Here is a 25,356-nt window from a genome sequence, read left to right as displayed (position 1 = left end):
ATGCATTAGTTAACCTGTAAAATTTAGTCATACAATCAACTGTCCGAGTATATGATATGTAAATGATAATTAATTTAGTTTTGGCTTGGTGCTTATTTCATTCTGTGTGAAGCTTGGTATGTAATACTAAAATATACTTTGGACAGTTACGTTTCTATTATTTTTTTATTTTGTCAATAAAGTGGGATCGTTAATTAAAACCCACTTGTATACTCTGCACTGAGAGTTAAACTGATGCTAACTGAATTCCAGACTTCAAAGTTAAGGTAGTTTCAAAAGTCTTAATACCAATAATATAAAGCATAAAACATCATGTTTAAAGAGTTTCAGATAAGCTATGCTGATGCCTTGGAGATGACTCTGCTTAGGAAAATATTTGATATGGAAAAAAAGAAGACATTCTCAAGAGATTGTTTAGGCACTTGTTGACTCAGGACATTTAAGGGAATCTCTGTTTCAACTTCATGCCAATATTTTAAGCAGTCATAAGATAGCAATATGTCTCTGAAGGGATATATACTGTGATAACAGCTTTAAAACATAAATACATACTTCAAAGATTCTTTACTGCTGATCTTACTGTGTTGATATTTTAACAGTTGCATAGCTATTATACTGTTGTTTATACAGTACATGCAGTAAGTTATAAAAGCCCACTGAAACTTTTCTGTTCCTCTGTCAGCTGCATATTAGATTTACTAAAATGTCAGACCATTTGCTTTCTTGGAGGGTGCTGGATGTCTTGTTTTCCTAGATACATAGGAAATTCACTTCATAATAGTCATCATACGTACTATGAATTTTTAGAATGATAGACATTCAATTTTCCATTTTGTCTGTTCTTCTGTTTAAGGTTTACTGTGTTTTCCCCAAACACTTCATTCTCTTGTCCTGGTAAATTTGTTTTCCTTTTGTTACAGGCATTCTTTTCTCCCTCATAATTTTCCCTTATTTCTCATAATTAATCTCTTCCCCCTTTTCCCTAATTTAGGCATGTGCTTTTGTAGCCAAATGTCTCTCATGAATATTTCTCTCTTGTGTCTTCCGTTGTTTTGTCTTTTTCTGGGCAGGCTTCTCTGCTTACTTCCTGTATCTCAATGCAACTAATTCCTCTGGTTGAATCATCTGTGGAAACTGAACCCTGGATCTTTGGATCTGAAACAATTTGCTCTCTGAACTACAGGCAGAGTTTATTAGCCAGTGGCAGCCACAGACTCATAAACCTCTTGTGTGGTCCCAGCTGCCAGAAAAGGACAAGGAGAATAAAAATAAAATTATTTTTATTTTTACTATTTTTTTTGACACCTTAAAGCAATTTTCACACAAGCTTTTTCAAACAGAGCATTGTAGTTCAATTCTTATCTTCAATACTACTTCATAGCTGTGCTTGTGTTTTCATCTTATTGACCTCCAACACATTTTAAAGAGGTTAATAATGTATTAGATTTTCCTTGATTTTGAATTTTTACACCAGTTGAAAGTAAAGCAGGATTATTAAGAAAGCAATTTACGAGTATTACCTAAACAGTCAAATACTGTTAATGTATGAAGTAAATACACCTACGTGCCTTTTCTAAATATGAAGTTCAACTGTTTTTCAGGTCCACATTGTTGTAACTTCATCAAATGTTAAGATTTACATTGACTGCAGTGAAATTCTGGAAAAACCAATTAAGGAGGCTGGTAACATCACAACTGATGGCTATGAAATACTTGGGAAACTTCTGAAAGGTGACCGAAGATCAGCCACAGTAAGCAAAATAAATTAATCCTTTCATTAATGCAAACCCTTGAAATTTTCTGAGGAAAGAAGTTAGAGACAGAATTACTAAGAAACCAGTATTGAACCCAAAGCTCTCAAGTGCCTGTACAGTAAGATTGAATATACCTAACAGGGTAATTTTGGTCTCAATAACTTCTCCTTCAATCAGAACTGCAAGGAAAAAATCTAATATCTGAAAATTGCAGTCAGGTTGTTTCAAACAATAGTGGAAATGTTTTTATTTTAATAGAGAGAGTAGTTACTCATTGGAACCATTTACTGTGCATTCTTTATAACTGGAAATCTTTAAAGGTTTCTTAAGGACAAACTTTGATGAACAGGATGCTTTAATGCTTCGAAGGTAACATCAGTTAGTTTGATGGATTAACTATACTTAATAGGTAAATATTACTTTTCCTTACTACTGTCAGAGGAAAGTTCCATACAGGAATTTGAATCAGTACCGTCCTTTGAGCTGGTCCAACAGCTTTTCAGCCAAAATTCATGTTGAAGTCCATAGGCACTCAGTTGATGTAGAGGTTGTTTGGTATTATTCATTAAGTATTCAAAAATATTTCTTAGGTTACTTTATCTAGTTATCTTTTGCCCACAGAACAAAAGCAAGCATCAGTGCTTCAAGTTATTGCAGTATTATGTAGCCTTGATTTTAATTTTTTTTTATTATTTTAAAATCTTTTTTCTAGCAGTGTAAAAAATGAAGTGAAAGTCCAAATGACGTTAACTACACTAGAAATATATTTTCTGAGGAGTCATTTTTAATGCTAATGCCACTACATTTGGTAAATAACATTTCTGGTACCTTTCAAGAATCCTCCTTTCTTTTACAGCTAGAAATCCAGAATTTTGACATTGTATGCAGTCCAGTTTGGACTAGCAGAGATAGGTGCTGTGATCTTCCTTCTATGGTAAGTATAAATAAACCAGAGGCTATTCAGAAAATCTTTATTAATAGCAAATGCAACAACATCAATATTGGCCTCATCCTGACAATGCATCTAAATCACAGCTGTCAGAACATCCAGTTAGCAGCACTGCATTTCAAAGTTTTGCATCCGAGGGAGAAAGATTGTAGTGTGCTGGAATTTAGTCCCTTAAAAACTGTGGAGAAATGTCAGTTTTATTTTGTATTTCAGTTATATTTAATTATGGGGTTTTTTATTCAATATGATTTTAGATTGGCATTCAAATATGGCTATTTTGTACTTAGTGCAAGGAAATTGTCTCATGGATATAAATATTAGAACAGAAATTGCAGATGCATTTGATTTTGCCTTTATTACTGTTAGTGTCTCATATTACTTGCAGATAAAATTTTATAGAAATATGAAAGGTCTTGTAGAAATATTTGGAAACACTGTAAAACTGTGAGTTTCACTTTTATGGAAAAACATGATAATAAAGAATTTTGCTGTTATTGTCTTAGAAAATTATGCTGCCCCCGAGTACTTTTCTTTAAAAGGACAGTAATAGCTGTGATTGAATTTTCAGAGAGATGAAGCAAAATGCCCAGCTCTTCCCAATGCTTGTACCTGTACTCAAGACAGCGTGGGACCTCCAGGACCCCCTGGACCAGCTGTAAGGAACTATTCATAATGGACAGATTTTTTTCATTTTTAAATTAATAGAATTAGTTTTGTGTTGATTTGTGGTTTTATGAAACAAAGGTCAGACAGAGAGAAAATTTCTATCAACATGTGAGGAACTTCATGGTGATCTGTTCACCATTAACCTTAGTTTAAAACACAGTTGGGCAGCTACTACCACCTCCACTGGTTTCAAAAATAATAGTTTTCCCATACTTAAAATGCAATGGCTGTGAATAGCTCTTCATTGTTTGATGGGTTGAATCTGGCCTGATCTCAGGTGTATGGCACATCATGTACAGGATATTTTTAATGGACTGTGCAAATATTTTTCCTAACTAAAATGTCAGGATTTCACTCCTAGGAAAGATTCTTTACTTCTTTGTCGGGGAAATACATTAGTTGTTCTCTCTCTATCTCTCTTTTTTTAATTTATTTATTTTATTTTATTATTATTTATATGGAGAGATAGTAATCTGCAGAATGGATATGCTTATATATGCTTGTACTAATTGCTTTGAATATAAGAGAGTTGTACTCAGCCCAGCTTTGAAGCTATCAAAAATATTTAATTAAGAATCTGAAGCCCAGTAAAGTTGTCTAGCAGTCCACAAGAGGCATCCAGAGATTCTGATGAACATAAATTGAAGAACTTTATACCTACAGAGACAAAAATGACAACAATTTTACATGCACTGAATAATTATTGGCAAGGCTGAAGCTGATGTGGTTTATTTGAGTTTCTGATGCCTCTTTTATTATAGTACTCCTCAGCTGTGTGATCTACACTCTTTAAAACTTTAGCCATTAGCATAAGGATTCGATAAAGAGGATTCATAACACACCAATATGATGGGTCCTTGCTTTCACTGTATGAAATACATTTTCTTTTCAAATATTCAATTTAGGGTGGCCCAGGTGCTAAAGGTCCCAGAGGTGAAAGGGGTTTGACTGGATCATCTGTAAGTATCTTTCTGGAAAGCTTTTATAATGTTGCTAAATGCTTGCCTGTATAAAAATTTATATGCTTAGTTCTCTGGTGAGCTAAGAATGGAGATGAAAAATTTTCTTGGAAAGATGCCTATATGTTATTAATGTGCAGCCTGCTTATTTGAGACTATATTTACACAGCCTACATATATATGTATATCCTCAAGGGCACTGACTGTACATCATGAATCAAAGTACATGCATCAGGTTGTTAATACACACTCTGGTCATCGTTATCCCCTGTTCTCAGCTGAGGAGATGGCTATACTTCTAATTAACACTGACAGGGGGCATGGGTTCACCAAGATGAATTAGAGAATAGCTTAAGAAAGTGGATGTCACTTGGATAACAGTTTCCACAGTTGTTCTGTGGTATTAAATGTATCTCCAGGCTTCTAACTCGCATGAAGTGTCTCACAAAAGGAGTTTGCCGTTGAAGATCTAATAAGAGGTTGTCATTTATAATCTTGTTTTAATTTTCTGCTTTAAGGGGCCCCCTGGTCCTCGTGGTGAGACAGGTCCTCCTGGCCCTCAAGGTCCCCCAGGTCCGCAGGGCCCCAACGGGCTGTCAATCCCAGGTGAACCGGTGAGTGTCCATGCTGAGTGTTGGGAGTCACAGCTGTACACAGGGATGGATCTTGGGAAGAGGGTGGCAGCTTTGGGCTAACATTAATTTTTCCCTGAAACAAAGTAGCATCATGAAACAAATCACTTTCTGAAATAAAGTCTCTTCCAATACAGTGCCATTTTCAGTCCTGAATAATACAAGTGCTTAAGGGGTGCCTATGGAGGGACAGACTCTAAGTGTTGTTGCACTGTACGTTGGGCTACTCCTTAGTCTTACAGATTTTGTGTAGTGTTGCTAGACCTTCAGATTTTAGGACTCAAAATGTACAGGGAAATGAAGCATACAAAATTATTCTGAAGGATTTCTCACAGATTTACATGTCCAACTTCTGTTTATTAAGCTTAAATCCTTAGCTGAAAGTTCAGAGAGAAAGCTGATGCCTAGATCTAGGAATTGCCAAACAGCCCTTTATTCCTAGAGTGCTTTCTTGGCAACAGCAGGCATATTTGACCAAAATATACTTCTGATTTCATGTACATGCCTTCAAAGCCAGAGTAACTCTATTAACACTGATGAAGTTTAACCAGATTGTATTGCTTTCTAGCAGATACCATAGGTAAACCTTTGTCTACATTCTGAAGGTATTGACAGATTTTGCCATATTTTAATATGTAATCACCCTAAAAACAAGAATATAGTCTTTATGTTTCCTATGTAGGATTAGCATGAAGTTTAATATCATCAGGAACTTTTAAAATGAAGTCTTTGAATCAAATATAAAATCTATGGAATTGGTGTCTAGTTGCACATTCTCATGTTTTGTATTTTAAACCATATTACCTTCTCAGTTTCTACTGTAATTTGAAAAATGGAAAACAAAATGTACTTTAAGTTATATAATAGGTACACCTTCTGTTTTGTAAGGAAAAAGTAGAAGGATTTTATTAAGTAGTGTGCTTTTCAGTTTTTTATTATATACTGGGAAGAGAAACAGGTGCCAAACAAGAAGTGCCAAACACATTTCTTTTATATGTGGAATATAATGAAACTGTCTCATTCAGTTTGAAAACCTCTAAACAATAAAGCCACCAACGCTAGTGGAACTTCTCATTAGGTAACAATAAGTTAGTGCCACTTTTGAGTCATAATTTCATTTTTTATATCTATTACAATTCACATTGGTAGTCTAGGTTTGCCATTTTGTTGCGGGATTTATGTGTCATTAACAGTTATTAATGATGGATTATCATGTAAGCCACTCTGAAAAATAAATATTATATTTTCAAATTTAGCTCCTCAGGGGTTAGGCTGTGCAGTTATACTACAGTGCTGTAGTGTATGTGGAATGCAAGTTAGGAAAGGCAATACACACTGTGGAAATTGTCACCTTGTCTCCTGGCATTGTGCAATGTCTTTTAGACCATGAGTTAGAGAAAAATAATGATACTTTAAAAAGTCTGAGCTTTTACACTTCATGAGTGTAAGCATATCTGTTTGCCAGTTGGAAAAGATTAAGGAACATTGGGAGACAACATATAACTCTTCCCTACTTTCCTGCTTGTGAAGACATTGATATCAGTCTCTCTTACTGAAAAGTCTGTGTCACTTTGTTATCAGCATATGTGCCCCCTTCAAGTGTCTCCTTGCCTATGTTTTAAATATAGTGTCAACCAGTCATCTGCATTTACAAATGCTTGTGATTTCAGTATTCAGCATGACTTCAGGTAAGAGGTATATGTATTTTGATTTATTCTGTAATACATAGCTGGCTTACAGATTCCTTGATTCAGGTATCTTACAGAAATATCTTGCCTTCATTTACACAAATCAATTATTTTACTGATCTATTCTGTAATTCATAATCTCTAAAAATCCTTTAATGAAAATTATAGGGTCGTCAAGGAATGAAAGGTGATGCTGGACAGCCTGGACTACCAGGGCGATCGGTAAGCCGACCCTTAGACATGATTATGTCATTTCACACCATTCCTGATGCAAGCTGCCTGCTGGGCAGCTGTCTTTGACATCACAAGGAGCCATGGGATCTTCTTACACCTCTCTAAGAAATAATTTCAGAAACATAATTATCTTGCATTTAGGAAATTGAAAAACAGGAAGTAGTAAACCATTCAAAACAGCAAGAGCCAAAAAAAAATGATGCAGTAAGTCAAGCCAGATGTTCATCTAGATTGTTACACAGGGACAGACCACTGGGTTAGAAAAAGTACCCTGATAACTCCCCAGGATGGTCCCTCAAATTCTGACCACGTGCAGTTAAATATCTTCTTAAAATAAAAAGCTTTGCTGACCCCTCTTCAGCAATGTTGTCTAATTGCTGCCCACTTTTGGAAGTCAAGCAGTCTTGGGATATTAATTGTATGCTTTCTACATTGTTTATATATGTTAGGTTTCTATATCATAAAATAGGATTACATGCTGAGGAAAAAAAAGAGGATTTATTTTTTTAAATCAGCTAGATTTGGATAATATAAGGTCATTGATGTGCTCATGTGATGACATAACTAATATTACTTGTTTTCTGTGTTGTTCTGGGTTTTACTGAGGATACAAACTCTGTATGAGAAATGCTGATATGGTGGTGTTGATTTAGTTTCAAATGCCAGATGAGGTTACTCATGGACAAAGGGCCTTGTATTTACTTGTTTTGTTAGTCCTTATAGCCCTGAGTAATATATATCTAGGGAGTAGTAATGTCCTGTAGAAAGCAATGCTACATTTTAGTGTACTGAGATTACATTGGAGAGGGGAAAGAACATCATTGCAGGATACAAGGTAGTTCATTATTCTGTTCCTACAACAGTGATAGAGATCCTGTGGAGTGCTGAATGAAATCATTCTCAGGTGTCCTCTTATGTAGCCTGCCAGTTTAAATTTAGGGTTTCTTCTTCCAGAAGCTACAAGGAACAGAAATAGAGAACTTAGAATGTGCACAATAAAGCAGCAGAATGTTAAAAAATAGGACACAGGGGAAAAAGAACAATAAAGGAAGAGTCTAATTTTTGTTTCTTTAGATACACTCTGATCACTGCTTGCAGCTAGAATTTAGCAGCAGATGTTAAAGGATTATCTGACATCTCTAAGTCATGCTTGTGAAGGCAATAAACAACAACAAAAAAAATGTTTTATGAGAACAGTAATAAAAATTATTTTTGAAGTTGACTTATGGGCTGGTAAGAGAATGTAAGTAATAAGTATAGAGAGGATAAAGAGTCTTATGTCAGGTATGATAAAATAAAAAAATTGGTGTTTTTTTTTTTTTTGTAAATGACCAAAAGCAACATTAAAGACAGTTAAATATTTAAATGTGTGCATATATACTGGAATGGTTAGCATAGTAATGATGTTTGTTCCGTCACAGAAAAAATTTATCATTCCTTCTTCCTCTAGGGAACCCCAGGTTTACCTGGTCCACCTGGCCCAGTGGGACCTCCAGGAGAAAGGGTAAAGTTTCCTCAGCTTATCCCCACCAAATAATGTGGTGACTTCCCCCCCCCCCCCTTTATCATATCTTTCTATTTTCAAATATGTTTTCAAAAGGAGTCCTTTTATTGGTATCCAACCTGGAGAGGTAAAAGTGGAAGGACTGGAAAAATCTAGGGGTGAAAACCTGCCCAGATAGCCATAGGTTAGCCAGATAGTTAAAAATTGCACTTCTGACTCTCCTGACCAGATTTTCAGATGCCTGCACCCATTGGGCACTGCTCTGCTGAGGTCCTCCCCCCTAATGTCTTCCACAAACTGCTACTGCATCCCTTTGTAACTTTGTCTCATAAAGAATATGTCTGTGCCATTCTTAATGTGAAGGTCAGACTTGCTCCTTAACTTTTGACTATCTGGAGCTAAGCACTTATATTTGGATAAAGGATTATTGACTGCCTTTAATGAAGAAGGGCATGCACACAGATATTTCATTGTGGAGTTGCAATCCCTTTCTTCTTATTTGGTGTTACAAAGTAAATCTCATTTGTCTTCACAGTGGTGTATCACCTTTGTCATGAGTAAAGAAATGACTTATGTTTACAGTCAAAATTAATAGTATATGCATTTATTTATAATTATCCTTTAGTGGGAGCTGATAGCCAAAAAAGAAAAACAGACCATCATGTGGTAGTCAGTTGCCAAAGAACATACCATTGTGTTGGTGGGTAACCATGGTACTTCAGTGTTATTTTGTGAATCCTATATTAGATTTTGTAGCATCTCTTCTTGCAGGGGAAATATCTGAGACAGAGGTTGTTCTTAATTTAATAGAAACCTGCTAGTCTGTGAATGAGAAAAAAGGGAGATCTTTCTTGATATTTTTCTTAAAAATGTTGACAGAGACTCATTCCATCTTCAGTTAATCAACAGTAGCTGAACATCTTCTAAATTGGCTAAAGCCATACCCATCTCCAGCATTAGTTATGATAGATATTTTTTTAACTTACATCATAGATAGGTTTTAACATACATGTTTGTAGTAATCAGGAGTATTCCAATTCCATAATCTGAAATGTAATTTTAATCAGGCTACAATTCAAAGTTAATGCCTCATCATGCTTTTGTTTTTGAATAGGGTTTCACAGGAAAAGATGGTCCCACAGGTCCCAGAGGCCCACCAGGACCAGCGGTAAATATACTTTTGTCTTTGATATACTCTGAAATAAGAGACCTGAGCCAAGGCAGAACCATATTGACTTTTTTAGTTTATGTCAAAAATTAAACAGGTCCTTTGTCTAATATCCTAAATGGATCTGGAAAACTCTCAGCAGAAGGTGAGCAGGCAGAGCAGCCAGCTGCATTAAGCATGTATTCACAAACATTCATAAGGATGGTTTTAAAACTGATTTATGCCAGTGTAAATAAGGGAAGAACCATTTTGCCAGGTTCTTTAGCTGTGATCTTTAAATGTAAAGCTACATCTGCTGAAACAAATCAGCCAATTACTTGTAGTCTGGTGAAAAAAATAAACAACACTATTAATACAAGTTCTTCTTGACAAGAGTATTTGAGGATTAGTTTTTGCTTAAAAAGCTGCTTCACTGAGTTTTGTGTAACCATGTTAGAAAAGGTGCTGGTAGTTGGAGGAAAACATGTTAGGCTGGATCAGACAGCCCAAGATAAGCAAATTGCTGCAGCTCCAAGTTACTAGGTCTAACCTGTAGTGAAACAGAAGGTGTGTTTGCAAGAGGCACTCATACATGGAGCACATATTTACACCATCTATATTTCAATGTAGATCTATTTATATAGAGATCTATTTTTATATAGAGACAGGAGTCTCTAGGCAAGGTATTATTTGGGTTGCTCCTGCTCTATCACAATTGTCTTTCTGGTACTCCTTTGTGGATGTGCAGGTGAGCTTTTATCACATAGCCTAACAATGGTTTTTATTCATAGTTATTTATTATCACTGGAATGACTTTTATGGACTTCTTGAGGAATATTACATGGACCATAGACTGGTTAGGTGAAGTGAGAAGGCCAAACTCTTGTACCCTTGTAGGAAACTGTTATGAAGAGCAATACCAAAAACATAGACTCTTTCTGCATCTTAGATTCAGAAATGCCTGTTAAACTGTGGTAAAAAATCTTATTTAAATGAAGAAATGAACTGTTTTTTCTAGAGGAAAGTTTTCAATCCTGATATGTTCCGATCATAAAAAAAAAAACCCAACAAACCTGAAAGGAGACATTTTCAGTATTGCTTTGGACTCAATATAATAACACACTTCCGAGTAACACTTAGGCTGTCACAGATTTCTGCAATTCACTTTAAATTTCTTCGGCTGTAGGGTGCCCCAGGAGTTCCAGGAGTTGCTGGCCCAAGTGGAAAACCAGGGAAGCCAGGAGACCGTGGGACACCAGTAAGATAATGATACACTTGCAGTATTGAATTTAAAATTACAGTCTGTTGATGAATATGAGACTTCTTCTTGCTTTAAACTCTTGTCTTGCACTTATGACAGTGGTTAATACAGTGGAGCTGACCTAAGACCACAAGCCCTTTTTCAAACAATTTTATTTTTACAGTATGCCATTTTGCTGAGTTTAATAGTTGGGGCTGGAAATTGTGGTCTCTAGTTTCCACTAAAAAGGCTGTAGGCTATTATGTGCCAAGATACATATTCCTACAGTGCACAAGCATGAAGAACTAGGTCAGCAAAATGACTGGAAAGTCTTCATATCTGTTTATGTGTGTGTGTAGTAAAAAAGTGGTACACTGCTGAAGGCAGACAATCTTTGATAATATTAGATAATCACTTATGTTTTGCAAACGTGTTCTGTTTTTTATGGTGTGTTTTCAAAGATTTTTGAGGGTGGTTTCTGTGGGCTCTCCCTTAAAGCAGGGAGAAAGAGCAGGAAGTGCTGCCTCTCACCAGTAGTTTCAGGAAAAATTTGGATTGACTCAAATGTAGGATCTCTGAGAAATTGTGCTTGAGTCGAGTGGAAACAGCAATTCAAATGGCAAATCACTCATTACTTGTATTTAATATCTGGCAATCAGTCAGAATTTTCCATCCTACTTCAAGGTCATTTGGTATACAACAGCTGGATAATTTTGAAGAATGTAAAATAAGCTAGGCTGTCTTGATGATTATGAAGTGGAAGCTCCCAGGAGCACTTGGAAGTTGGGTCATTTTCTCATACACACATTGAATTCAGCCTGCATTTGCCAGCCTATAAATCCTATTTCTTCTCACAGTGGAGGACATTAAGTGTCTTAGGAAAGCGCTGAAGCTTTCCTGTGTTAGACATACTTTGTTCATGTCATATTCCTACCAGGTCAAATGCATGATAGACATAGAGATAGAGCACAAGACGCTGTGGTTGTTCATGAATGAACTTCAAACTCCTAGATGTATATCCAAGTTTTCCTTCATCTGGGACACTTGATGGCTAATCCAGCTCAGCAGCAAAGATCTTCTGCAGTTAAATAATGTGCATAGAAGGAAATTTGGCTACAAGCCCAGTTTCAGTGCTTTTGCAAAGCAAGCAGTAAATTTCTGTCCAAACACCACATGTATGTTCTTCTACACTCTAATCTTAAGAGTTCCTTTCCGTTAGAAATACATTTTTTTTCCTCCAGTTACTGGAATTTCTTGTAATGTGACACTGTGCATCATATTTATAATTTCTTACATTTCTAGAACAGATCCCAACAGGAATTCTGGCATACACCTTGCACAGTTTTATCAAACTCATGGTGGAGAGAATTTCAACACTTTCCTTTGTGTCCAGCATTAGAATTGCCAAAGGTGGAACCTAATGGCCAAATGCAACTCGCAGTATCCTGAATCACAGTGCAGACTTGCCTAAATTTTTAACTTCCTGTGCTGGAGAAATATTATGAGGCTTCACATTACCTCTGGTAAATGCCAAGGGTAAATAATTTTTTACCAGCTCCTGCCTTTTTTTCTTCTGCTTAAACAATCTGTGTTGCTGGTATGGTGAAGTGCAAGTCAGGTGGTAGACCCCCTACAAAGCAAGGAACATCCCAGGCAAAAGATACACAGTTCTATACAAATTATGAGAAGCTTTATTGTTGCAAAGACATTCCCAGTGAATGAAGTTGATTTTAGCTCCTTCATGATGTGTCAGATACCACTAATGTGCTAAACTGAAGCAAACCACACCATTGATGTGGCTGTAAACATTTCTCTACCTTCAGGTATACTGACACTAGAGCAAGCTGATAGTTGAAGTGTTAACTGAATATCTTTGGAAATAGAAAATTTGACTTTACAATCTGTTTTTAAGCAATTCCAAGAGAAACTTCTGTGGGTTTTTTCTTCGGTTTAGAAACAAAATGACCAAGAAAGGAACAGTAAGAACACAAATGACTCACTAAGTCGATTGAAAATTGAGCACTGGCTATCCTAGAGAAAACTAATGTATCTGTCCTCTGTATGGTCAGAGACTGAGAATTTGGTGGTCATACGTATAGGGTAACAACCAGCAATAGTAAGAATGAGTCATGAAGCTAGAAGAGGATATTGTCTAAAGAAGAAATGGATATTCATTTCCTGTGAATAAATGTAACAGGAAATGGAAGATCTTGGACTGTTAGAGAAGAAAAGTTCCAGTATTCTTGTTTTACAGGTGAGAGAGTGAAATGATAATAGATGGGTAGGAAAATTAAGTTTGACTTAAGACAGAGATGTCTTGTTCATAGAGCAGACTGTGACAACAGCTTTGTTCATCTAGAAGATCCCCAACAAATAATGCAAGGCATTTATGTTTTATATAGAAGGTATTATTAGACTGATGCCTCCACAGCCAGCCTGTGAAAACCTTTAGAGGATAATTCCAAGCAGTTTTTGAGTATTTTATATTCTCTTACTGTCATGTATTCACTGGTCTTGTGTCTATCTATGCAGACATCCTAGATGAGGTCTCAAAAAGATGTGGCTTTGGGAGCAGCGAACTGGTGTCTCTTTCTGGGAGCAACATTCTTTTGGAGAAAACAATTGAGAGCATTATCTTTTAAAGTAAAAATAGCTCAACTTCCTTTGTTTTGTCCTCCTTCAGCCCTAGTACTTTGCTGCATCCCCAGCCTTCATCCCACAGCTCAGAAAAATCCCACATGCAGCATAAGCTAGCTTTTACTCACACTGACCTCAAGTAACTCACTCATTGAAAGATATCAGCAAAACAGAATGTCAGCAGCAGCTGCTGCTTCTCAAAGTGCTGGCATGCAGTTGACAAAATTGCATGGTTTTCTCTATTAAGAGAAAATAAAGTAAAACTTAAGAAGAATGTAAGCAAGTGGGAGGAAGCTGCAAATAGCAACTCAGTAATTGCCATTGCAATTATTTTTTGAAATTGTTTTTCTAAAATATTCAGGTGGAAAATGAACTTTGTTGTTAATATAACCAATCTTCAGATTTTAAAAGAACTAATCTTCAGATTTTAAAACTAGTTAGGAATACAATTGCCAATCATAAGGCTAAATCACCATATCTTTTCAAGTTCACAAGTTGAATCATAGAGTTGTAGAATGGTTTTGCTTGGAAGAGACTTTAAAGATCACCTAGTTCCAATCCCTTTGCATGGGCACAGACACCTCCTACTAGGTCAGGTTGCTCAGAGCCCCATCCAACCTGGCCTTCAACACTTCAAGGGAGGTGGCATCCACAACTTCTCTGCGCAACCTGTTCAGTGCTTCACCTCCCTCACAAGAAAGAATTTCTTCCTAATATCTAACCTAAATCTACCCTCTTCCATCTTAAAGCCATTATCCTGTGTCCTATCACTATACTCCCATGTGAAAAGTCCACCTCTAGCTTTCTTGTAGGCCCCCTTCATGTACTGGAAGGCTGCTATAAGGTTTTCCTGGGGCTGCCTTGTCTCCAGGCTGAACAACCCTAGCTGTGTCAGACTGTCTTCATAGGAAAGGTGCTTCAGCCCTCTGATCATCTTTGTGGTCCTCTTGGACTCACTCCAACAGCTCCATATCTTTCCTGTTTTGGGTGCTTTAGAACTGAACACAGTACTCCAGGTGGCATCTGGCAAGAGTGGAGTAAAGGGAGAGAACCACCTCCCTTGACGTGCTGCTCATGCTTCTTTTGATGCAGCTGAGGATATAGTTGGTTTTCGGGACTGCAAGCACACAGTGCCAGCTAATGTTGAGCTTCTCATTAACCAACACCCCAAGTCCTCTCCCTCAGGGCTGTCCTCAGTCCATTTTCTGCCCAATCTGTATTTTTGCTTGGGATAGCCCTGACCCAGGAACAGGACTTTGCGCTTGGCCTTATAGAACTTCCTGAGGCTAGCATGGCCCCACCTCTCAAGGTTGTCAAGGTCCCTCTGGTTGGTGTCCCTTCCCTCCAGTGTGTTGACTATGCCCCAGAGCTTGTTGTCATCAGTAAATTTTCTGAAGATGCCCTCAATCCCACTGTCAATATTGCCAAAAAAAGCTGTTAAACAGAATTTTAAAGTTGACAGTGTATCACTTGTAATTAAGGAATGACCTTAGCATTTTTCTAGCTGGCAGACCTTTGTTGGAGATACTTTGGAGCAACGTTTTTTTTTTTTTTTTACCAGAACACCTTCCTGTCTTATCAATGGGGTTTGTGGCTGAAGAGAGCCTGGAGAACTCTTCTTGACTAGTCAACAAAAATATTTCCAGAAACAGTGTAGAGTTGAACCTTCCAAGTTTGCTTAGTTTTGTTTTCTCCTCTCTGTATAGTTCTGGTGTGTAAATGTCCTAGCAACTGAATTCATTGGAACAGGGCATTTTAAGTAATTATTAGAATATTGCTGGGACAGTAGACCAGAAATCTGTTTATAATGCTTGCACTTACCTAGTGAATGAACAAGAAGACATGCTGCATGATTTGCTTCCATTCAAAACAATACAAGGTTGTACCATGAAAGCCTTAGGAAGAACAAGAATGAGCAAGTATTGTAAATATGTACCCAGCAGAAAACTGCGGGGCAAAAAGCACCAAATGATGTGTTAGTGTTTTTTTTTCCCCCAAGATTTCCATGTTTTAGACTAATGTAGATGAAAAGCCTTCAGTTTTATTCAATGGATATTTCAGATACATATGACAGTTTATGACTAAAATGCTAATGTCTGTTGAATTGAGAGTCAAACTGCATGTCTTCTAGATCATCAATACATCAGCATTTACCACAATGTCAATTATTCGAGACACATATCATATTTTCCTGTTGCAGTTTATTTATGTTGTTATTTGCATTCGCTGGCATTTACAAGCCCATGGTCTGTTTAATCATGTGGCTGTGCTAGAACTAAAAGGCTTTTAACAGAGTAAGAACAGATACGCATGAAAGAGCGAGGGACAGAAGGGAAAGAGTATTCATCCCTTTGAGGGGTATATTGTGTACACATAAGTAATTGTCTCACAGGTGACATAATTTACTCCAGTGACACATATATGGTGTCACCATTCTAAATCTTTTGTTTGCATCTGTATGATTAATTTTGCATGACCGGTCTGTTCTGCATGCTGCAAATGGACCATATGGCATTTACTTAGTGATGGGTGAGCTGCCTCATATTTCCTGTGGCATGCCAAGGGGTTGGTTTATGTCACACTGCTGCAGAGAAGCTTGGACAGCATTGTAAGTCCACACCCTGACATGACCCATTGGAATTTGTTTGCCCCAAACCTTGATGGAAGTCTATGAAAGAGTGCCACTGCATTCGAATTGTATCCGCTGTGACCTCAGAGGAATGATTTGTTGTCTCATGTTGTTGAAATTAATTATGGATACTGCAGGAATGTTATGAAAAACAGCTGCAGCCCACACTTAGCTTTTGCTTTGTTCATGGTGATAAACAGGCTCCTTAAAGAAACACTACAGTGTAAAAAGCAGTAACATTTAGCATGCATGTGTAGCTGTGTGGAGAGCCATGTAGAGCAGCAGACAACCAAACAAGACCTTCAGCTTTGAAATATATGTGTTAAAAGTAACTTAGGCTACAAGTGAAAAATCTGTTTGAACTCATACTAGACTCTTTTTGCTTACTAAGCAAGATCCTGTGCTTTTCAGACACCTTCTGTCAAGTGAATTTACAGTAGCTTTTTAGAAGGACTCAGCTGTGGCCTAGACCTTCATCCACTGAAGTAAAATGTAAAACTCACACTGACCACTTCAGGCACCCTATTTCTGGCCAAACTTTAGTTTGTGCTGCCCCGGAAATTGTCACATGTGGCATTTCTCAGAGTGAGTGTTCAAGAGCATGGGAAAGGCTATTCAGGACAGCTTCCTAAGCAGCTCTTTCAGTAAATGCAGTTTTGTTGTTGAGGCTTTTCTCTTCTCTTCTCTTCTCTTCTCTTCTCTTCTCTTCTCTTCTCTTCTCTTCTCTTCTCTTCTCTTCTCTTCTCTTCTCTTCTCTTCTCTTCTCTCTTCTTTTGCTTTTTTGCTTAACACAGGGTCTGTTTCTTGTGGGTTCAGTCTTCCTAGACATGTGATTTTTCTAGCTTACCTTCTTTAATGATGAGTTGGGTTAAGATTTGAAATTAATGAGTAATGTATAATTCACATAAGACTATTCCTTATTTAAAGAAATGTGTTACTAGAAATTCACCTTTCAAATTTTTAGAGTGCTCCTGGTGTCAGAATTCTTCAGTTTCTTTGTCACTGGTTGGATTTTTTCCTTCAGATCTCTATCTGTCAGTGTGTTGATTATACATAAAAGATCACTGCTTGTCCAAGTCTTTTTTGGCACCTGCTTAAGCCTCTCTGAAATGTAAAGTTCAAGGAGGACCAGGTCTACCATCTTGAAGGAGTCACAATGTGTTCTAGATTGCTTGTCTCAAACTTACAGCTGGGACAGAATAACGTAATACCTCAGTTGTTTTATTTTACTGTATTTGTTTTAGGGTACACCTGGAATGAAGGGAGAAAAAGGTGACAGAGTAAGTCTGCTTTAAAATAATTTTTATTGGATTTTTTATTTAAACACTATGTCTTCAGAAGCACCAACACTTGCTAATGAAACACTTGTTTTGGTTTTGATTATTTAGGGGGACATTGCTTCTCAGAACATGATGCGAGCAGTTGCAAGACAAGTTTGTGAACAGCTGATAAATGGTAAACAGTGTTACTTGCTTTGTTTGTCATACTAGTAATTTATTACTTTGCTTGTTAAAAGAGAAACCAGTGGCTTAAATTTAAGGTGAAGGGTACTGGCCACATAGCACAACAAGAGCCTGAGTGATCTGATAGCTTTCCAATGCCAATGATTTCGTGAAAAAAATGTAGTGCTAAATTTTTGCAAGATCTGGATGGCCAGCTTGATCATGAACTAATTTGTGACCTTTGGAAATACATATGCAAGTCTAGAGCTCTGTACAAAGAAGGTGACTCTCCTTTTGTCTGGTCCAAAATTACTTCATCTTTGTCATAGAATCAAAATGCATTTTTTCATTAAAATTGTCTTATCTTCAGAAGGAGGGAATTAGTGAGGAAAAGGTTGCTCATTGCAGGTACTTCGATAACAGGAAAAGGCAGATGAGTCTTGGGTAAAAACTGTACACAAAGTCAGCTGTGTTATGAAAGTAAAAATGATATTTATTTGGATAAGGACTCCAAATTGAATTTCAGTCCTCTACTGCCACACAGTGCAGCTCTGCATCTCATGGAAGTATTTTCTCCAGAGGCTCTATCCGTGAGACAATTTTTTTCCTATCAGTAAACCTGCCAAGCAAGACAGAGACAAATGCTTCCATAAATTGTTCTTAATATCATTTCTATGACAAGTGTAAGTCCTGACTGAGGTAAACAGATACACCTTTTGGATAATTAAGAGTAGCTGTGCATGGAGAGGAGGACAATATGTCCTTTAGAAAACCTCTGATGGCTGCTGTTTAAAGCATGTCTATTACTTGTCCATCACAGAGGAAGGAAAGTACATTCATAAATCATTATTCTTATAAATAAGAATGTATTATCCAAGATATTTTGGCATCTCTTTTTTGAACATCCCTGCCTTATTTTTTTCATATTTAGCTCATCTCTTCAGTGTTATGCACACTGCACTAATAAGGTAGGGCTAGATCTGTTCCCCATTGAGGGCTTCTTCCTGTGTAGCTACATAATGCTGTTGTTGTATTCAGACACCTTTGGAAATGAAATTTGCCTATATGCATAAGATACATAGGTACAAACCTATAGACATCCTACAGACTTAAGAAAGTGACTTCATAAACTGCGTGCTGCTAGCTCTACACACAAGTAATTTATATTGTGTTGGTGGTAGCTTTAGAGTACATATAAAGTACATAGGAATGTAATACTCTGCTTTTTGAAGTGCAACAAGTCCTTTCTGTTCTTCAGAGTAGAAACAATCTCAGGTTAGAACTTTGAGAGCAACAGTATTGTAAACAAATGCTTATTTGTTACTTAATTGCTATAAAATTATTTTTTGTTAATATTTCAGAATCCCCCTTACCTTTCTTTCCTCCCTCTTCCTTTGATATTCAGCTTTCTTATCCATCATTCCTTTTACATCTTCCTAATTTGTACCAACTTGTACCAATTCACCGCTAATTTATTGAATGGGAGCAAAGATAGGATTTAATGAAGAGAGATAATTTGTTATTCCTTATATATAAAAGACTTTCACTCATTTCACATGGTTTACTGAACCATTTTCTTTCCTCTTGAAGGCCAAATGAGCCGGTTCAATCAAATGCTGAATCAAATCCCGAACGATTATTATTCAAACCGGAACCAGCCAGGGCCACCGGGACCACCTGGTCCCCCAGGAGCTGCTGGGACAAGAGGAGAGCCTGGACCTGGAGGAAGACCAGGATTCCCAGGACCTCCTGGGGTTCAAGGACCACCTGGTGAAAGAGGTGAGTACGTTCCAAAGCAGCCCTATATTTCACAATGCACACAGTGCAGAGACTGCCAGAGGAGCAGTCTGATCCCTTTACCATACTCAGGCAGAAGCCCATGGCTTGCAGTAGCCTGCTAGGTCAGCTGGATTGCCCGAGGAGCACTGATGTTCAGGAGTACAAGGTTAATTACATCACTGCTTTTCTTTGTCTCTCCCTTCCAAGTGTTTCATGAAACACAAGTTGGTATAACATTTTGGCAGCTGTCTCAAGCTTTCATATGATATCCCAGGAAAGTGAATGTTCCCAGAACTCCCCTTGCACTAAACAGCTACGTTTTGAAAGGCTGTTTGGAGTAACACAGCTCCTCTAAAAAGAGAAAATGAATCATTACTAAGAATATAAAGTAGGAGTTGAAAGAATTAGGTCTACAACCTTGGCTCTTTGCAATACTCTCAGAGAGGAAAACAACTGTGAACTGAGTTTGAGTATATAACCTGTTTTGTGGTTACCTCGGTTCACTGCAATGACATGGAGTGTGTGTACTGCACTATGTTGGGGCCTTTGTTTATTCCAAGTATGCTACCATAGCATAGACAGAGTGCTGTGTTTTCTAGCATACATTTTAGTATACTTACAAAAGACTAGGAAAAAAATCAGGAAAGAATGAATTTCTGAATTCTGCTGTTTCTTAAACTTATTTCTTTGTAACTGTTTCTAAGAAAGTGTAAGGCATCCTTTACAGCAGAATTATGAAACCTTAAAAGTACTTTACTGTTTGTAGTTGAAAATAGTACAGTTCTTTAGTGCTTTAAGTATCTCAAACACTTTTTTATGTTTGAAAAGGTTTATTCCCACTAAATTACTGTGTATTCTGCTACTTTATTTTTAAGTTAGTGTATTTATATCCAAATTATTTTACCAAATGCACACATGGATAAGTACCAAATAAGGTTTGACTAGACTTGTTGCATTAAATAATGGGAACTATTAATATCAATATCAAGAAATATTTGTATGTGGTTTCCTTCCTTCTGTTTTTAATTGCTTTTAAAAAATTTATTATGTTCCATAGGAATTCCTGGAGAGAAGGGTGAAAGAGGGACTGGATCTCAAGGACCACGAGGTTTGCCGGGACCACCTGGTAAATATCTCTTGTTTTAGCAGATTACAAAAAAGTAGGAGAAAAAAAGACATTTCTTCATAGTGAACCAGGCTATATATGGTGAATAAACATGCTTTTCTCTGTCCACATCATGTTTTTGACATATGTTAGAGCTTACTTGAAAACCCTACAAATATTAAAAAAAAAAAAAAAAAAAAAAAGGCAATTTTGAAAATAATTTGGATGTTGCTAATTGGTATTTATATTGTAATTTACTCAGGTATGCTAGTTTGCCTGAAAATGTATTGCATGAAAATAGATTGTCCAAATATTTGATGAATATTTTTGTGAATGTTATCAGATGATACATTTGCAGTATCTAGTTCCATTTTTTAAACTGTGATTCCAGAACTGAATATTGTCCCCGGACTACAGAGTACTCCCCATATGCAGAGTTAACAGATGACAGAGTCAGATGTTTTCACCATTGGTTTTGCTCTTTGTATCATGCAATTTTGTTTGCTGATGCCTTGGCAGAAATTAGCTGCAACATTTGTCTCTGCTTGTAGTTTACTGGGCTAAACACAGTTTTTCATTACAGGAACCATAAGATGCTTGCAACTGTAGCCCCAGTTGCTTGAAGCTTTACTTTTCTGCTAACCATAATAAGATTGCTTCCAAAAAAAACATTACCTCATCTATCCTGGGGCTGCAGGGTAGCAGAATTAATGTACTCCTATATTTTAATTGAAATCCAGTGTGCTTGTCTAATCTAGTAGTTTCCCTTGAGAACTTCATATCTTACGAGGAGGGGAAATAAACCAGAGAATTCATTGATGTTTCTTACTTGGCTCAAACCTTACTAAATCAGTTTCTGTGAAGAAGTCCTAAAGTAAGCCACACACAGGGAAACAACTAATGATGAGTCATATTTCTAGTTTTCTTTTGTTTTTCTTTCTGTTGACCCCCATACAGCAACAAAGTGCAAGTGTTTTCTCACCAAAGGCATAGCCTAGACTGTGTTGTCTAGACAGCAGTAATGTTAGCTGTTTTATCAAGCTGGATTTTAAATAAAGCAACCTCCCAACCTTTCAATTCTAAAATTAGGTCCTCAAGGAGAATCTAGAACTGGTCCACCAGGCTCCACAGGATCACGAGGACCGCCAGGGCCACCAGGTCGTCCTGGAAATGCTGGTATACGAGGTCCCCCAGGGCCACCAGGATATTGTGATTCATCCCAGTGTGCTAGCATCCCTTACAATGGCCAAGGATTCCCAGGTAGGTTACAAACAACTTAACTTGCCTTGAATAGCATTTGCAGATGTGGATGTTCATATTGAGCTGCTTTACCATGAGACAATCCTGCCAGCCTGGAGATACTGAATCAGGAGGAAATGTTTGAAATGAGCAGGGCTGTCTCATTGTAATGTGCAGGTATAAGAGCAGTCATTTGGACTTTGATGCAGATTTACTTGATGTTATGTGTGGTTTGCTTTAAAAAGGAGGTAGTAACTATTTTAGTAGTTTTTGGGGTTTTTTTAAATAAAAGAATACATAGACTGCTAGTAGTTGATAATGTTGCTCATAGGATTTTAGTGACCATTTTCTTCTTCTTTTCTCCCCTCCATTCCCACCCTTCCAATCATCTTCAGAACAAGGTTGAATTCTCCATGTTTTTCTTGAAAAATAAAAAGAATGCTGTAGTTGGCAATTTCCATGTGTCTCTTTTTGACCAGTGTCAGGATTACTTATACAAAATTGATACCTGAAATAAAAAATTTCCACAAAGGAAATTCGTTCAGTGACACAGTGCAGACAACTGAAAGAACAACACTCTCCTACAATTTCTACTGAGTTAAACAGCATGGAGTCTCTAATTAGCCCTGGGTCATACCAGCCTTCCACTCTGTGATGTAGCTCAGAATAGTGGGCTGCTTCTGGAAGCAAAATAAAAGGTCACAGCGGCCACCAATTTCTGTTTGGAAATATTCTAATATATTTTAACATGGGGATCCTGCAGGACCACAGTATTGTTAACAAATTAATATGTATGCATTACAACATCTCAAAATTAGTGTATGTGTTACTACTATTGGATATGGTTTGCTGTTAGTGTATTGTGCATGTACCAATGAAAAGAAAAAATAAAAAGAGAAAAGATATATATATATATATGTACACACTTGCAGACTCAGTGCTGCTGTTTTAGAACCAGGTGGTTGGCCAGATCTCAAATAATTCTTATTTAAATGAAAAATACAGAAAATCGTTCCCGTGATTCAGCAGAGTCCTCCATTCTAGTAAGCAGCTCTGTATACATATATAAATATATGCCTATGACTTAACTGTTATGTATTTAGTTGGATGAAAGTTTGTTTTTGCGCATCAAATGGACTTTTTAAAAGACTAACATCATCTTTGACCTGTTTCAGGTTTCGGCTAACACATTTTCTAAGTCGCCAGTGCTGCTTACAGTTTGAATACATGAAAATCCTGTTTCTGAGATGTTTGCGCACGTGCTTATTAGAAAATGAGTCCGTATGGATATTTCACCACGGATATGGTTTTTGAACCATGTTGACCTCGTAGAATGGGGAGATTCTTTCTTACTAACACAAATCGTGACTGATAAAGGACAGTGATGTTGATTCCTAAAGCCTGTTGCATTTCAATAATAAAATAGACAGACTTTCTTTTATAAAAAGAGACCCAGACCATCAAAAGCCTCAGTGGTGAAGGAGGGTTATAAAGCTACTAACCAACAAAGGAAATGCCATTAGAGGAGAGAGATTTAACCTGGTAAATGAGAAACGACTTATGTAAATAGTAAACTAATTGTGGCTTGTAAATGATTTGTATGGGACTGTACCCACTAAAATCTGTTAACAACTCTACGTGATGCTTTTGCATAAAAGCCTGCTGCTGCTTGCTATATGCCGGGATAACATCTTTGACAACTTATGAAACCTACCTGTCTGTTGCTTGTTACCAACATGTCTGAATCGGGGCATGTGCCTTTTTTTTTTTTTTTTTTTTTTTTTTTTTTTTTTTTTTGGTATGTAATCTTGTTGGATTCTGTAACTGAAGTTATAAATATCAAAGTTTTATAATTATTTTTCTTCTGTTTTGCTGTAGTTTTTGGTGTTCCTGCAGCACCAGCTGTAACTCGGTTTGTTACGAGGAACAGCACAAGAGAATGACATGTACTGTATATTGCCGCTGGTGATAGTTATGTCTTACTTTCCCATTCTCAGAGAAAATTAGTATATGACACACCCACCTATTCATTTTACCTGCCCCATGTCTTTTGCTAATTACACAGTTTAAAATAAAGTCCAGTGCTTGAATTTACTGAAGTAACTGTAAAATAATACTTTTTATTTTTCTTTGATTTTGTTTCTTTTTTTTTTTTCCTCCAGTTTACAATAATTGGTTCCCTAGTTTAACTTAAGACTCTTTTTAGTAATGTTTTCTGTATCATAATGGCAAAGCTTTTCAAAATCAGTTTTAAAATTTTTCGTTGTTTTACTGCTAAAAGGTATCCATGAACAAAACTGAAAAATACCCCCAAGTGAGCTATTAATTTATATATTTATTATGTGGAAATATGATTGGACTAACATTATGTAGGCAAACTAACCTTCATTGTATTTGTGGATTCAAAGACATGCGATAACTGTTATGTTCAATCGGACAACTATTTTCAACCAGAACCATACGTGCCTGAAAGTGGACCCTATGAACCTGAAGGTGAACCCTTTATAGTACCTATGGAGTCAGAAAGGAGAGAGGACGAGTATGAGGACTATGGAGTTGAAATGCATTCACCAGAATACCCTGAGCACATGCGCTGGAAAAGATCGCTCTCAAGAAAAGCAAAAACAAAACCATAAAATGACCTGTGCCTTGTTTTGGGTTTTTTGGTTGGTGGTTTTTGGTTTTGCTATGCTTGCATTTGCAGGTACACACAGGGAGAGTGCATAATTTCTTTTGCAATGTAGCCTTCTGGTCTTTTCATATCAGACACACCTCTGTGTTGTACCTTGCTGATGTGAGGATAGCAATGTGGGTACCTACAGACTTCATATTGCTCTGGAAATGCTTGTAAAATACTTCTGCTTATAGTGCCTGCATGCAGGTTAATATCTGCCTTGAGTTATCCCAGTGCTGCCTTTTCATTAAAATGATGGAAAACCAAATAAATAATAATGAAAAAAAAAACCAGAAAACCAAAAAAACAAAACAAAAATAACCACAGAACTGCTGCAATTTTCCAAAGAACTTTCTGCTTTAGCTCTTCGTTTTCAAATGCATGTTTGCAGTTCAGGCAGATCACAGGTCTGCAATATCTAGTCAAAAAGAAACAAAAATTTCCCTCTCCTTCCAATAGTGTTGTCATTTCCTCTCTTAGTTACACTTTGCAGAGCATATACTGATCTTATACATCTCCTTTAAACACCACAAACATTAAGTAGCTGAAATCATTGTATCAACTGGATACAGTTTAATAATGCCTTAAATCTCCTTGTTTGTAGACACAGTAACATTTATGGCAAATTGCAGTCAATCCTGCAGAGATGGAATTGCATGTTTATGTTGTATATTTAGTATTGATTTTTTTTTTTCAGAATACAATGTTTGTTAGTTATCAAAAGCAGTTGGAAATTGTTTGCAAGACTATGGATATAGAATTGCTGCTTTTATATTTTAACTGCAAATTGTGAATTTCACTGCCTTATATTATTTATTTCTGAAATGAAAGAGGCATTTTTCAATAAAACTACTGAAAATTTATACGTGTCTCCGCAGTTTTTATAATGCATGGTGAGGCTGTTGTGTGTATTCTATTAGTGCTATTTACTCAATCATTTGGAAATTACAGAAACAAAAAATCAACTTGGAGGGGAATAATCTTAAAATAGGTATTTTGGGCTGTGGTGTCGAAAGGTGGGTGGATGAAAGCAGGAGAGGCTTCCTCTGTTTGAGGTAGGAATAAGGATGATTTTGAA

The 25,356-nt window shown here is 36.8% G+C and overlaps 1 protein-coding gene across 1 annotated transcript in view; it reads left to right on the top strand.

Annotated features, from left to right (window-relative positions):
- Positions 1-25,141, top strand: part of COL12A1 (collagen type XII alpha 1 chain) — a 99,610-nt gene extending 74,469 nt beyond the window's left edge. Inside the window, exons 52-66 of the mRNA XM_030447087.1 lie at positions 1,602-1,751; positions 2,611-2,688; positions 3,272-3,358; positions 4,275-4,328; positions 4,847-4,942; positions 6,817-6,870; positions 8,333-8,386; positions 9,501-9,554; positions 10,720-10,791; positions 17,284-17,319; positions 17,428-17,494; positions 19,072-19,260; positions 20,318-20,386; positions 21,455-21,625; positions 24,059-25,141. Of these exons, the coding sequence (XP_030302947.1) occupies positions 1,602-1,751; positions 2,611-2,688; positions 3,272-3,358; positions 4,275-4,328; positions 4,847-4,942; positions 6,817-6,870; positions 8,333-8,386; positions 9,501-9,554; positions 10,720-10,791; positions 17,284-17,319; positions 17,428-17,494; positions 19,072-19,260; positions 20,318-20,386; positions 21,455-21,625; positions 24,059-24,240 (1,413 nt within the window). The 3' untranslated portion in view covers positions 24,241-25,141. The remainder of the gene's footprint in view (positions 1-1,601; positions 1,752-2,610; positions 2,689-3,271; positions 3,359-4,274; positions 4,329-4,846; positions 4,943-6,816; positions 6,871-8,332; positions 8,387-9,500; positions 9,555-10,719; positions 10,792-17,283; positions 17,320-17,427; positions 17,495-19,071; positions 19,261-20,317; positions 20,387-21,454; positions 21,626-24,058) is intronic.
- Positions 25,142-25,356: the final 215 nt, after the last annotated feature.

This window comes from Calypte anna, chromosome 3, assembly GCF_003957555.1.
Source record: "Calypte anna isolate BGI_N300 chromosome 3, bCalAnn1_v1.p, whole genome shotgun sequence".
Taxonomy (NCBI): Eukaryota; Metazoa; Chordata; class Aves; order Apodiformes; family Trochilidae; genus Calypte; species Calypte anna.
This window is presented reverse-complemented; position numbering and strand designations above follow the sequence as displayed.